General features: G+C 42.7%; 1 protein-coding gene across 1 annotated transcript; it reads left to right on the forward strand.

Annotated features, from left to right (window-relative positions):
- Positions 1-34: 34 nt before the first annotated feature.
- LOC123743169 (uncharacterized) lies at positions 35-3,379 on the forward strand. Its single transcript, XM_045718882.1, has 2 exons — positions 35-303; positions 805-3,379. Exon 2 carries the CDS (start codon positions 823-825, stop codon positions 1,426-1,428), a length of 606 nt encoding a protein of 201 aa, XP_045574838.1. The 5' UTR covers positions 35-303; positions 805-822; the 3' UTR covers positions 1,429-3,379.
- The last annotated feature ends 11,006 nt before the right edge of the window (positions 3,380-14,385 follow it).

The raw sequence follows: 14,385 nt of genomic DNA on the forward strand, positions 1-14,385 counted from the left end.
GTATTTTTAGCTGAAACCTGATCTCTTCAGCAACAGAGAATGAAGGCAACACTGCAAAACCCCTGCCTTTAACTAGCTGCGTGGACACACACAATAACCCATTCTGACATGCAGACATACACACTGTGACGCAGACACGCAGCAGGACGTTACGTACACATGGGGACACACCCGTCTACAGTCCAGTAAGGAAAATAAAAGAATGAGAAGTGTGAGCTGAGGGCTGAAGTTATTCTCCACCAATCTGGAACAGAGCTCCATTACAGAGACACACTGCAGCAGACATTTCGGATCCATAACCAGGTAATGTACAACTTAATGTATACCCATATCTCTGGGTGTTAGAGAGGGATACGTGTGGAAATAGTAGTATGATTCAACTTTTACCAGCAGACGTAAGCCACAGAGAGCTGTGTGTGAGTCAGACTCAAGCCCTTCCTGTGTGTGAATACTTTCCTCAGTGCAGACAGCCTGTCAGACTAATATGGCCAGATTAAATGGGCACGTGTAAACAATGGCCTGTTTTGGAACCCTGTTTGATTGTAGATGGGAGGAAGAGAGATCCTGTTCACATTATATATTTCATTTTGATTGAATAACCAATGGGTTGTAGAACAGTTGTAGAAGCTCTGAGTGTTAACGGGGTCAGAGAGTGACAGGGAGCCAGGGATCAGATAGGGACGGCCCCATTCAGTTCCAGTGCATATTTTAATCCAGAGGGGCATCTGTAATAGATTTTTAAAAATAAAAGGGGGGAGGGGCCTACAAGCAACTTCACTCACTGAGCTATTTGTTTCTCTGCAGCTTCAAGACTTCTAAAGGATGAAGAACCTTAGACTTCTCCTCCTCTCTCTCTCCATCTGCCTGTTGCTGGGCAACCTGGGGGTGAGTGGCTACAGTAATGTCGAACCCTGCCAACGGTCCCGATGCAATAACTGCCATGAAAAGTTCCTATACCGGCATGTGCGTCCAAATACCCCGTTAACGACGGACCGCAACGCGTGGGAGAAGTATCTACGTGAACAAAATAACTGCTCAAGACCCACGCAGTCCTTCCTCCATCCCAAAGACCGGGAGAGGGTGGACGCGGTCTGCTCCAGCTCTGGGGGAAAGACGTACCAGGGGAACCTGTGCATCAGCCAACGCCCGTTCACATTTCTAACAGTGAGGAGCGAGACTGGGACCTGCGGCGTGTCCAGCGTGCGGGAAGAGACCAAGCATTTGATCCTGGCATGTGAGGTGCTGGAGAACAGGTGTGTGCCGGTCCACTTCGAGGGGAACCGCGAGGGGAGCAAGCCCGACAATAACGCTGCAGGATGTGGCAGCACGGAGAAAGGGAAGGGCTCAAGCTTCAAAGTATCAGGAATGTGGCTGGCATCTTTATTGATACTCATGTTTCTCTCACAACTCCTTTTTCTGAACAGTTAATGGGGGGGCAGATAGTCAAACAATATATCAAAAGGAAGTTTTTTTAAAGTGTCTGTCCTACACTCTAAAAAGAAAAGGTTCCTGGAGTATCCTTTAGGGGTTCTTCAAATTTAAAGTGTGGGTGAACCGCTATGAGTTCTTCACAGAACCCCTTTTAATGGATCCTCAGAGTACCTTTTGAACAACCTTTTGGGGTTCCTTTTTGAACTACCCCTCTCCCCTATTATTAATAATAGTAATACGCTTAACAAAAACAACAATAACACAATATTTTATTGTTCTCAGTGTTTATTATGATTTTAGTGGCAAAACAGAATAAAAAAATCCAAATATGAGGTAAACTCCCAGCAGAGCCCCATGTCCAGTGGAAGTCCAATGGAAGTATATCCTCTGGCGTGTTGATGTTATTGTGTTGATGTTCTCCGTATCCATAGCCAGAATGAGGCGTATTTCTGTCTGTAATAATGCCCTTTTGTGTGGGAAAACTCATTCTGATTGGCTGGGCCTGGCTCCCCAGTAGGTTGGCCTATGCTCTCCCTGGCCCACCCATGTTTGCGTCCCTGCCCATTCATGTGAAATCCATAGATTAGGGCCTAATTTATTTATTTCAATTGACAGATCTCAGCAAAATCTTTGAAATCGTTGCATGTTGCGTTTATATTTTTGTTCAGTATACTTCCATATATACTTCCATTCATTGGTGTGTAGCCCAAACTGTTCTGAAGCTACAGACAGAAGTTGGCAGATCGGTGGTACCGACTTGTGCGGGTCGTAAAAAACTGAGAACACCATCATGTTGGTCATCTTTCCATAGAGGGGTCATATTAGTTTGTTGGCCAAACCGTTCGGACGCTACAGACGTTTTTGTGAGAAGAACGATTTTCGCCATGTCTCATGGTCTGACAAACAGTAGCTTGGTCACCTTCCACCGCAGATGCGGAAGGACGCCATTGGCGGATGTGGTGAATTGAGACGCAGCCCATCCAAAAAGCTACATATCTCTAGCTCAAAGCTACAATATGTAACTTTTTGGGCAACCCGACCAAATTCACATAGAAATATGAGTTATAGATCTTTCATGAAAGAAAGTCTAAGAAGCGGTAGATCTGTTCTATGTGTGCTATTTGTGCGTCTTTTACTTTCAGATTTGTACACAAGCAATATTTTTGGTTATGTAAAAATATTTCACAGCAGTTTAGGTGGTACTATGATTCTCTACACAATGACTGCTTGTTTTGTCATTAAAGGAAATTAGGTGAACTATTACAATTTTATCAACCAGGAAATGGAGGAGTGATTCCTTAATAGTACATCTTTAAAACAGACGGATTTTGATGGGGATTTTTGTATTATGCAAATTATTTTTCAGCGGGGGGGGGGCGGACATCGACTCTAGGGGGTGTAGACTGCCATGTATTCAGGTCTGGCCCTGGGCTATAACGTTTCACTCACAACATTTAAAAGACTGCCATGTATTCAGGTCTGGCCCTGGGCTATAATGTTTCACTAACAACATTTAAAAGACTGCCATCTATTCAGGTCTGACCCTGGGTCTGACCCTGGGCTATGATAGCGTGGGTACCTTGTACTCTGTGTCATATGCCAAAGATGTTTAGCATAAAAAGAGTGGCAAGGAGGGGAATGATAGCTAAACAGACTGGTACCCGTACCAGACTAGGGCTATGACGTTTCACACACAACAGTTAAAAGACTGCCATGTTTTGTTCTCTCACAACATCTATTCTGAACAGTTGAAAGACTGGGCATTTGTTTTGTCATATGTATGTTATGGACGGTGTTGCCCGTTCCTGTGTGCCAGTCAGGGATCTGTCTATGGCTGTGGGCCCCAGCCTAATGTTGGCGTCAGCATTTCATTACTTTGTACTTCATTTGAAAAAGTGTATTGTACCATGCTGAATATATGCACTATCAATAAAGGTTGATTTTGGTAGAATGTTGAAGAGCAGCATCATCAGCCAGCATCATCAGCCAGCACCATAGGCCTTAACACAGAGGTTAAACCACATGACCTCATCTGAGAGGTCACACACAAGCAGCACATTCCGAGTTGGCAGGCAAGTGCTTTACTATGAGCACGTAAACATGTAATACACCCCCATCAGCCTACAACATGGATTGGCTTTTGTAGGCCTGCAAAAAAAAGGAGAAAGAAAGAAGATTTTTAGGAACTCAGTCGGGGTCTCAACTTACTGTTGAGTTACAATAGTAGAAACACAAGGTGACATTTAGAAATCTGGTTGTGCATCAGTAGTTTTTCTGTTGTTTTGTCAGTCACTGACATTCACTCAGTTAACCATGTCTGCTAACATTGTTTAGATTGGTAAGTTAGTCTAGCGTCCAGCTATCTAAACATGTAGTAATCATGGACCGGGGGGCCCTATTGATTATGTTAGTCACTCTCACTTAGATATCATATTAAAAACTGCAAACATTTCTCTTCACCCTATTGCAAAATGTGTAGAATTGAAGGAAATTTGCTGTAAAATTGCAAATGTTTCTCTCCGCCCCATGGCAAAATTAGTAGAATGCATTAAATTTGTTATAAAACTGCCAAATCTTATCTCCACCTTATGGCAAAATGTGTAGAATTGCAGAAAATTTACTCTAAAACTTCCATCACAAGGATAGGAGCACGTAAGGATGCATTGTGAAAGTATCAGAGCAGTGCCATGGTCAGGAAGAACTTCAAAAGTATTGAGATGGAATGTGGGCATTCTTCAGTGTTTCTATAGGGTGGGCAGCATGCACTTTTAGCCTAGTTCTGCTCAATGGGCAATTGAACAGGAATAGAATGTGAAAGAGGAAGTTCATTTGTGGTTTAGACAATTCTCAACTATTGGGCTATTCAGAACTCCACTGTGACCCCTTTCCTTGTTCTATAGGCCACTCAGATCGAGCTTCTCTATCACACATGCACTGTGTGAGGGACGTCTAGAAATAGAGGGCCGTATGTGGAGCTCACCTGGTGAAACTTGTTCTGCATGCACACACAAACACAGACACACGCAGGGATAAGCAACATAAACTCACATACACGGACGGTTCCAGGGATAAGCAACATAAACTCACATACACGGACGGTTCCAGGGATAAGCAACATAAACTCACATACACGGCTGGTTCCAGGGATAAGCAACATAAACTCACATACACGGCTGGTTCCAGGGATAAGCAACATAAACTCACATACACGGCTGGTTCCAGGGATAAGCAACATAAACTCACATACACGGCTGGTTCCAGGGATAAGCAACATAAACTCACATACACGGCCGGTTCCAGGGATAAGCAGTCACTAAGGGCTTTTTCTGGAACTTTTTTTATTTAATTTCTTTTACCTTAATTATCTAGGCAGGTCAGTTAAGAACAAATTCTTATTTACAATGATGTCCTACCAAAAGGCAAAAGGCCTCCTGGGGGAATGGGGGCTGGGATTTAAAAAGAAATCTGCAAATAAAATATAGGACAAAACACACATCACGACAAGAGAGACAACACAACACTACATAAAGAGAGACCTAAGACGACAAAATAGCATGGACGCAACACATGAAAACACAGCATGGTAGCAACACAACATGACAACAACATGGTAGCAACACAACATGGCAGCAGCACAACATGGTAGCAACACAAAACATGGTACAAACATGAGTCCCTGAACTGAGTCAGGGTCTCAACTTAATATTGAGAGTAAGAATAGTAGAATTAATCAGGTGCAATCTCAACATCTGGTTGTGCATCAGCAGTTTTTCCTTAATATTTTTTATCTGACGTCAGTCACTGACAGCAGGTTTCCATCCAATTGGTGACAGATTTTCATGCGAATATTCTAACATCAGCATAAAAACAATCTGCACGTTTTCCCATCAGAGATGTGTTTCTATCAAATTGACTTGTTGCAGATAAAACCCTGTGCGTGATGATGCGTGCACAGAAGCATACATTTTCCGTATAAATTCCCATGTACCGAATATACAGTACCAGTCAAAAGTTTGGACACACCTACTCATTTAAGAGTTTTACTTTATTTTTTACTATTTTCTACATTGTAGAATAATAGTGAAGACATCAATTCCATATGAAATAACATATATGGAATCATGTAGTAACCAAAAAAGTGTTAAACAAATCAAAATATATTTTAGATTTTAGATTCTTCAAAATAGCCACCCTTTGCCTTGATGACAGCTTTGCACACTCTTGGCATTCTCTCAATCAGCTTCATGAGGAATGCTTTTCAAACAGTCTTGAAGGAGTTCCCACATATGCTGAGCACTTGTTGGCTACTTTTCCTTCACTCTGCGGTCCAACTCATCCCAACCCATCTCAATTGGGTTGAGGTCGGGTGATTTTGGAGGCCAGGTCATCTGATGCAGCACTCCATCACTCTCCTTGGTCAAATAGCCCTTACACAGCCTGGAGGTGTGTTTTGGGTCATTGTCCTTTTGAAAAACAAATGATAGTCCCCCTAAGCCCAAACCAGATGGGATGACGTATCGCTGCAGAATGCTGTGGTAGTGTAATGGAAATTATATGATTAAAGGTTTGACTAAATTATTTCACCCTGAAAATGTATAACCGAGTGATTATAAATCAAATCAAATGTATTTATATAGCCCTTCTTACATCAGCTGATATCTCAAAGTGCTGTACAGAAACCCAGCCTAAAACCCCAAACAGCAAGCAATGCAGGTGTAGAAGCACATAAGGTTAATGTACTAATGTGTGTGCATGGGACAAGCTGAGACTTTAATATGTAGCAATGTAAGTGAAACGTTCAAGGAGAAGTGGAACTATTAACAGACAGCAGACAACTTGTGACCGCGGAGGAACTGATAACAGGAAGAGGAGGGGAGGGGAGAAACATTGAGGCTACAGTAGATTAGGTCCCAGGTGCAAGATATGATAAACAATGTATGTGTTGTAGAAAAGTTTGTAAACTGCATTGTCAGTGTTAGAGAAGAGGAGGGGCATTTGTATGACGAAATGTGTAATATAAAAGGCATTGTATGGATTTTAGAGCTCTCGTAAATAAACATCCTGATTATTGTAGATCTCAGTCTGTTTCTTTCAACCGGAACCTTACACCTTCTGGTATACAAACTGAGTAGTTAAATTGAAGTTCGGTTTAAGAACATTGCTAACTTAATTCCCATAACAGGAAGCCATGCTGGTTAAGTGAGCCTTGAATTCTAAATAAATCACTGACATTGTTACCAGCAAAGCCCCCCCACACCATCACACCTCCTCCTCCATGCTTCACAGTGGGAACCACACATGTGGAGATCATCCGTTCACCTACTCTGCGTTTCACAAAGACACGGTGGTTGGAACCAAAAATCTCAAATTTGGACCCATCAGACCAAAGGACAGATTCCCACCGGTCTAAAGTCCATTGCTCGTGTTTCTTGGCCCAAGCAAGTCTCTTATTATTATTGGTGTCCTTTAGCGCTGGTTTCTTTGCAGCAATTCGACCACAATGGCCTGATTCACACAGTCTCCTCTGAACAGTTGATGTTGAGATGTGTCTGTTACTTGAACTCTGTGAAGCATTTATTTGGGCTGCAATCTGAGGTGCAGTTAACTCTAATGAATGTATCCTCTGCAGCAGAGGTAACTCTGGGTCTTCCTTTCCTGTGGCGGTCCTTATGAGAGCTAGTTTCATCATAGTGCTTGATGGTTTTTGCGACTGCACTTCAAGAAACTTTCAAAGTTCTTGAACTTTTCCTGATTGACTCACCTTCATGTCTTAATAGGGACAGACGTTCCGCTATTTAGCAGACGCTCTTATCCAGAGCGACTTACAAATTGGTGCATTCACCTTAAATTCAAAAAGGCTTTACAACGAAAGCAAAACATTAGATTATGTCAGGAGAGTACCCTGCAAAAAAAATTATCACACACACATTTTTCAAGCTAGCATATATGTCACAAAAACCAAAACCACAGCTAAATGCAGCACTAACCTTTGATGATCTTCATCAGATGACACTCCTAGGACATTATGTTATACAATACGTGCATGTTTTGTTCAATCAAGTTCATATTTATATAAAAAAACAGCTTTTTACATTAGCATGTTTTGTTCAGAACTAGCATACCCACCGAAAACTTCCGGTGAATTTACTAAATTACTTACGATAAACGTTCACAAAAAACATAATTATTTTAAGAATTATAGATACAGAACTCCTTTATGCAATCGCGGTGTCCGATTTTAAAATAGCTTTTCGGTGAAAGCACATTTTGCAATATTCTGAGTAGATTGCCCGGCCATCATGGCTAGCTATTTTGACACCCACCAAGTTTGGCACTCACCAAACTCAGATTTACTATAAGAAAAATTGGATTACCGTTGCTGTTCTTCGTCAGAATGCACTCCCAGGACTTCTTCTTCAACACCCAATGTTGTTTTGGTTCCAAATAATCCATAGTTATATCGAAATACCGCCGTTTTGTTCGTGCGTTCAAGACACGATCCGAAGGGTGATGCGCCGGCGCGTTTCGTGACAAAAAATGTCAAAATATTCCATTACCGTACTTCGAAGTATGTCAAACGCTGTTTAAAATCAATTTTTATGCGATTTTTCTTGTAAAATAGCGATAATATTCCAACTGGGAGATGTTGTATCTGTTCAAACACTGAAATAAGAAAATGGAGTCGTCACATGCATGCGCAAGCCAGTGTCATTGTTCTCAGAAGTACCACTCTCCAAAACCCCTACTGTTTTTCGCCCAGAGACTGCAGAGTTATCATTCAATGTTCTGGCGCCTTCTGAGAGCCAATGAAAACCTTAGAAAATGTCACGTTACAGCAGAGCAGTATTTTCGATAAAGAGGCTACAGAAGGCCAAGAAATGGTCAGACAGGGCACTTCCCATATAGAATCTTCTCAGGTTTTGGCCTGCCATATGAGTTCTGTTATACTCACAGACACCATTCAAACATTTTTAGAACATTTTGGGTGTTTTCTATCCAAATCTACTAATTATATGCATATTATAGTTTCTGGGCAGGAGTAATAACCAGATTAAATCGGGTACGTTTTTTATCTGGCCGTGAAAATACTGCCCCCTATCCCAAACAGGTTAAAGTAATGATGGACTGTCATTTCGCTTTCCTTATTTGAGCTGTTCTTGCCATAAAATGGGATGACAGGTATCCTAGTTGTTAGAGCGTTGGGGCCAGTAACCGAAAGGTTGCTGGATTGAATCCCGGAGCTGACAAGGTAAAAAGATCTGTCGTTCTGCCCCTGAATAAGGCAGATAACCCACTGTTCCCTGGTAGGATGTCATTGTAAATAAGAATTTGTTCTTAACTGACTTGCCTAGTTAAATAATGTTTTTTTTTTTTTTTTAATGGACTTGGTATTTTACCAAATAGGGCTATCTTCTGTATACCACCCCTCACAGCAAAACTGATTGGCTCAAATGCATTATGAATGAAAGAAATTACACAAATGAACTTTTAAGAATGCACACCTGTTAATTGAAATGCATTCCATTCCAACCTCATGAAGCTGGTTGAGAGAATGCCAAGAGTGTGCAACGCTGTCATCAAGGAAAGGGTGGCTATTTGAGTAATCTCAAATATAAAATATATTTCGATTTGTTTAACACTTTTTTGGTTACTACATGATTCCATGTGTGTTATTTCGTAGTGTTGACGGTCCCGTGTGGCTCAGTTGGTAGAGCATGGTGTTTGCAACGCCAGGGTTGTGGGTTCGATTCCCACGGGGGACCAGTACGGGAAAAAAATAATAATAATGTATGAAATGTATGCATTCACTACTGTAAGTTGCTCTGGATAAGAGCGTCTGCTAAATGACTAAAATGTAAAAAATGTTCACTACTATTCTACAATGTAGAAAATAATTCTAAAAATAAATAAAATCCTGGAATGAGAAGGTGTATGGAAACTTTTGACTGGTACTGTATTTTTTTTAATGGGTTTCCATCGCATTTTTAATACTGATGGTTTTGTAACAAAAATGTTTACGTGATATAGCGAATGTGCCGGTCAGGTCTTCGCACCAGCGCTCTATCGAACAGCTTGCAGATCCAGTGCCTACATGATGAGATCATTACAAAAGAGCAAGATTATTTTTATTTGTCAAATGGCAGCCAATCATGTCACCAGAATTAGACCTTCGATATTTATTGGAAAGGAGCATCAAGCTCATTGCGTGCACTTTCACATCCCCGTGAAGTTCATCATCATTTATTTCATCTGTAGCCTAGTTAACTGCATTTCCCGAGTCGTGGTGGGCGGACCACACACCATCACCAGGTGACTCCGAGTTTACTTCGATATGATGTGATATGATATTTGCGCATAAAGTCGTTTCCACCACCGTTTCTCGCATAATTTTGACAACACAAAAAGATCCCACCTTGTCTAGCTTATTGTTTTGTGGACATTTGAAAAGTTTACTGACAAATGTAATGTTTCCATTAGGCCTGTAGTGATTTTTATCTGACGTACTTTGCTCCTATAAAAAGTTAGGATGTAAACCTGGTTAGTCATTCAATCAGCTATGTCAACACATTTTGGGGATTGGTAGTTATCCTACTCACCTATCTAAACGTTGGCCGACATCAACGGGCATGCAGGACAGGTGCCCAGGGGCTCCTACCTCCAGGAGGCCCCCATGGATTTTGTTAGTCATTCGCACTCAAATATTATATTAACATAAGTCATTACAAAATGTGTAGAATTGCAGGAAATTAGCTGTAAAACTGCAAAAATGTATCTCCACCCAATGGCAAATGGGTAGCATTTCAAGAAATTAGCTGTAAAACTGAAGAAGAAAGAAAGTAGCTCTGCCCAATGGCAACATGAGTAGAATTGCAGTAGCCCTCTGAGTAGCTCTCTGCTGCAAGATCAAATAAAAAATATAATTTATTAATCACTTACACAGTTTACAGCAGGTATAAAAGGTGCAGCGAAATGCTTAGGTGCTCCAGTTGTGTGAGAACGGAGCAGGAAAAAAACACAAAAACAAGCTTTTATAACATTACCTCCAGCCCAGTTTAGTGGGGCGGGCCATCCTTCCAAAGCTGAGAAACATGGGCTTCTAAGGCTACCTCCAGCCCAGCTTAGTGGGGCGGGCCATCCTTCCAAAGGTGAGTAACATGGGCTTCTAAGCCAGTTTAGAGGGGCGGGCCATCCTTCCAAAGGTGAGTAACATGGGCTTCTAAGCCAGCTTAGAGGGGCGGGCCATCCTTCCAAAGGTGAGTAACATGGGCTTCTAAGGCTACCTCCAGCCCAGCTTAGTGGGGCGGGCCATCCTTCCAAAGCTGAGAAACATGGACTTCTAAGGCTACCTCCAGCCATTGGGACACATGGGACACTACACTACCATGCTGTCACCACTAGGTGGTGTGAGGGCTCCAGTTGTTATTCCTGCACCAACACTCTTGAATCTTTCATGAAGCAAAGCACATCACTTTTCACACTTTCATTGCTCTCTATTCTACATCCCTCCTTTTCTCCCTCTCTCTTTTACCCCTCCATTCACCTCTATCCTTCTCTCTCTCTCTCTCTCTCCTTCATGTGACTCCATTGTCTTCAATGGAACAGGAATGTTTCCTTTCTGTTCAAGAAATCAGCTTTCTTTCACTTTTTCCATGACCCTTTGTCCGTTTCCATCCTTTCTTTGTTGGTTCCAGGGTAACTCACCCGGTCATGCACAAATCACAGGACCAAAGTACCGTCAGTCTTAGTTCACAGAGAGAGCATCACACCAAGTAGTCCACTGATGATAAATGCAATGGTGTAGGATTGTCATGAATGTGTGCACTGAATAGTAACATGCAGATATCTGGTGTAGGTGATATCTGTGAAAACAACCTGCAGAGAGACTTATGGTGTCACACACGCACACAAAACTGGTTATTTGCGTACTGTCACAGTCTCTATCTATTCCGAGTCACAGTGAGGTGAAACGAAACAGTCATTATAGGGTCAGAATCTAGTACAGTCAGAACTCCCATGAGGACTTGCAATGGTCAGAGGTTGACTGTTGAGCACTGGTCATAACACAACCATGACATTAGAGGGCAAAACACACGCACACACACGCATACACACACACACACACACACACGCATACACACACACACACACACACACACACACAAGAGGGTGGGGCACATACACAAAAAAAGCAAAAGCAGGAAACAATCGTTCACTGAGAGAAAAGAGGAAAAGCTATGAGAAGAATAAAATAATGAGTGCAGAGTGAGATGCAATGGAGGAGTTGAGAGATGGAGGAAACAGAGGAGGGTGGAGGGATGAGGGGTGCAGGGAGAAGAGGATGGTGGAGAGATGGAGGGAGAGGAGGAGGGATGAGGAAGAGGAGGAGGGTGGAGGGGTGCAAGAGAGGAGGAGGGTGGAGAGAGAGGAGGAGGGTGGGGGATGAGGGAGAGGAGGAGGGTGGAGGGGTGCAGGGAGAGGAGGAGGGTGGAGGGAGAGGAGGAGGATGGAGGGAGGGTGGAGGGGTGCAGAGAGAGGAGGAGGGTAGAGAGCTGGAGGGAGAGGAGGAGGGTGGAGGGAGGGTAGAGGGATGGAGGGAGAGGAGGAGGGTAGAGGGATGGAGGAAGAAGAGGAGGGTGGAGGTTGAGGTGATAAAAACTGGCTGCACTTTTATTTAACCTTTTTCTAGTTAAAGAAAAAAATCAAAGTAATGAAAACTGCAGCATGTAAAGGAGGTGAGAGCATGGGAAACACTGCTTGTTTTTTTCTCAGTTTTCCTCTTCGGCTCACTCTACAGTGAGGGAAAAAAGTATTTGATCCCCTGCTGATTTTGTACGTTTGCCTACTGACAAAGAAAGGATCAGTCTATAATTTTAATGGTAGGTTTATTTGAACAGTGAGAGACAGAATAACAACAACAAAAATCCAGAAAAACGCATGTCAAACATTTTATAAATTGATTTGCATTTTAATGAGGGAAATAAGTATTTGACCCCCTCTCAATCAGAAAGATTTCTGGCTCCCAGGTGTCTTTTATACAGGTAACGAGCTGAGATTAGGAGCACACTCTTAAAGGGAGTGCTCCTAATCTCAGTTTGTTACCTGTATAAAAGACACCTGTCCACAGAAGCAATCAATCAATCAGATTCCAAACTCTCCACCATGGCTAAGACCAAAGAGCTCTCTAAGGATGTCAGGGACAAGATTGTAGACCTACACAAGGCTGGAATGGGCTACAAGACCATCGCCAAGCAGCTTGGTGAGAAGGTGACAACAGTTGGTGCGATTATTCGCAAATGGAAGAAACACAAAAGAACTGTCAATCTCCCTCGGCCTGGAGCTCCATGCAAGATCTCACCTCATGGAGTTGCAATGATCATGAGAACGGTGAGGAATCAGCCCAGAACTACACGGGAGGATCTTGTCAATGATCTCAAGGCAGCTGGGACCATAGTCACCAAGAAAACAATTGGTAACACACTACGCCGTGAAGGACTGAAATCCTGCAGCGCCCGCAAGGTCCCACTGCTCAAGAAAGCACATATACATGCCCATCTGAAGTTTGCCAATGAACATCTGAATGATTCAGAGGACAACTGGGTGAAAGTGTTGTGGTCAGATGAGACCAAAATGGAGCTCTTTGGCATCAACTCAACTCGCCATGTTTGGAGAAGGAGGAATGCTGCCTATGACCCCAAGAAGAATTACTTAATCCTATCTCAGGTATTCCTTAAACGTCTGACCTCTGTGATTGCCAACAAGGGTTTTGCCACCAAGTACTAAGTCATGTTTTGCAGAGGGGTCAAATACTTATTTCCCTCATTAAAATGCAAATCATTTTATAACATTTTTGACATGCGTTCTGCTGGATTTTTTTGTTGTTATTCTGTCTCTCACTGTTCAAATAAACCTACCATTAAAATTATAGACTGATCATTTCTTTGTCAGTGGGCAAACGTACAAAATCAGCAGGGGATCAAATACTTTTTTCCCTCACTGTATCTCTCCCCTGTCACGTCCTGACCAGTATAGGGGTTATTTGTTATTGTAGTTTGGTCAGGACGTGGCAGGGGGTGTTTGTTTTATGTGGTTTGGGCTATGTATTTAGGTAGAGGGGTGTTTGGTTTATGTGGTCCGGGGTTTTGTTAGTCTATGTTCTATGTTAGGTATTTTCTATGTTCTGTCTAGTCTATTGTAGTTCTATGTTTAGTTAATTGGGGTTGGACCTTCAATTGGAGGCAGCTGGTTATCGTTGCCTCTGATTGAAGGTCCTATAATTAGGAGTTTGTTTTCATGGGGTTCTGTGGGAGGTTGTTCGTTGCATAGCTGTGTGTTGCATGCAAGACTTCTTCTCTTCTCTTCTCTTCTCTTCTCTTCTCTTCTCTTCTCTTCTCTTCTCTTCTCTTCTCTTCTCTTCTCTTCTCTTCTCTTCTCTTCTCTCATCTCATGTGTTCTAATAAAGTTAATATGAGCACTCAACCCGCTGCGCCTTGGTCCATCCACGACCGTTACACCCCCTTCCCATGTCATTCATTCTGTTCTTGTCTTTCTCTCCAGTGTCTTCTCTATCTCCTCCGCTTCCTCTCATTATATTTCCTTCCTCTTCTCCCTTCATTCTCCCTCCTCCTCTTCTCCCTTCATTCTCCCTCCTCCTCTTCTCCCTTCATTCTCCCTCCTCCTCTTCTCCCCTTCTCCCTTCATTCTCCCTTCATTCTCCCTCCTCCTCTTCTCCCTTCATTCTCCCTCTTCTCCCTTCATCCCCCCTCCTCCTCTTCTCCCTTCATCCCCCCCTCCTCCTCTTCTCCCTTCATTCCCCCTCTTTCCCTTCATCCGCCCCTCCTCCTCACTGTCTCATTGTTGAGTGCAATGCAATCAAGTGCAATTCAGCTGTAACTTGTACAATGCAATTTATCAATGCCATTGTCAGGCAGAACTTCAGAACTGTCTTTCTTCTAT

The sequence above is a fragment of the Salmo salar genome, chromosome ssa05 (assembly GCF_905237065.1).
Source record: "Salmo salar chromosome ssa05, Ssal_v3.1, whole genome shotgun sequence".
NCBI lineage: Eukaryota > Metazoa > Chordata > Actinopteri > Salmoniformes > Salmonidae > Salmo > Salmo salar.

What these genes read in the sequence shown, in the direction of transcription:
- LOC123743169 (XM_045718882.1), top strand. Translation starts at nt 823, where the DNA reads ATGAAGAACCTTAGACTTCTCCTCCTCTCTCTCTCCATCTGCCTGTTG.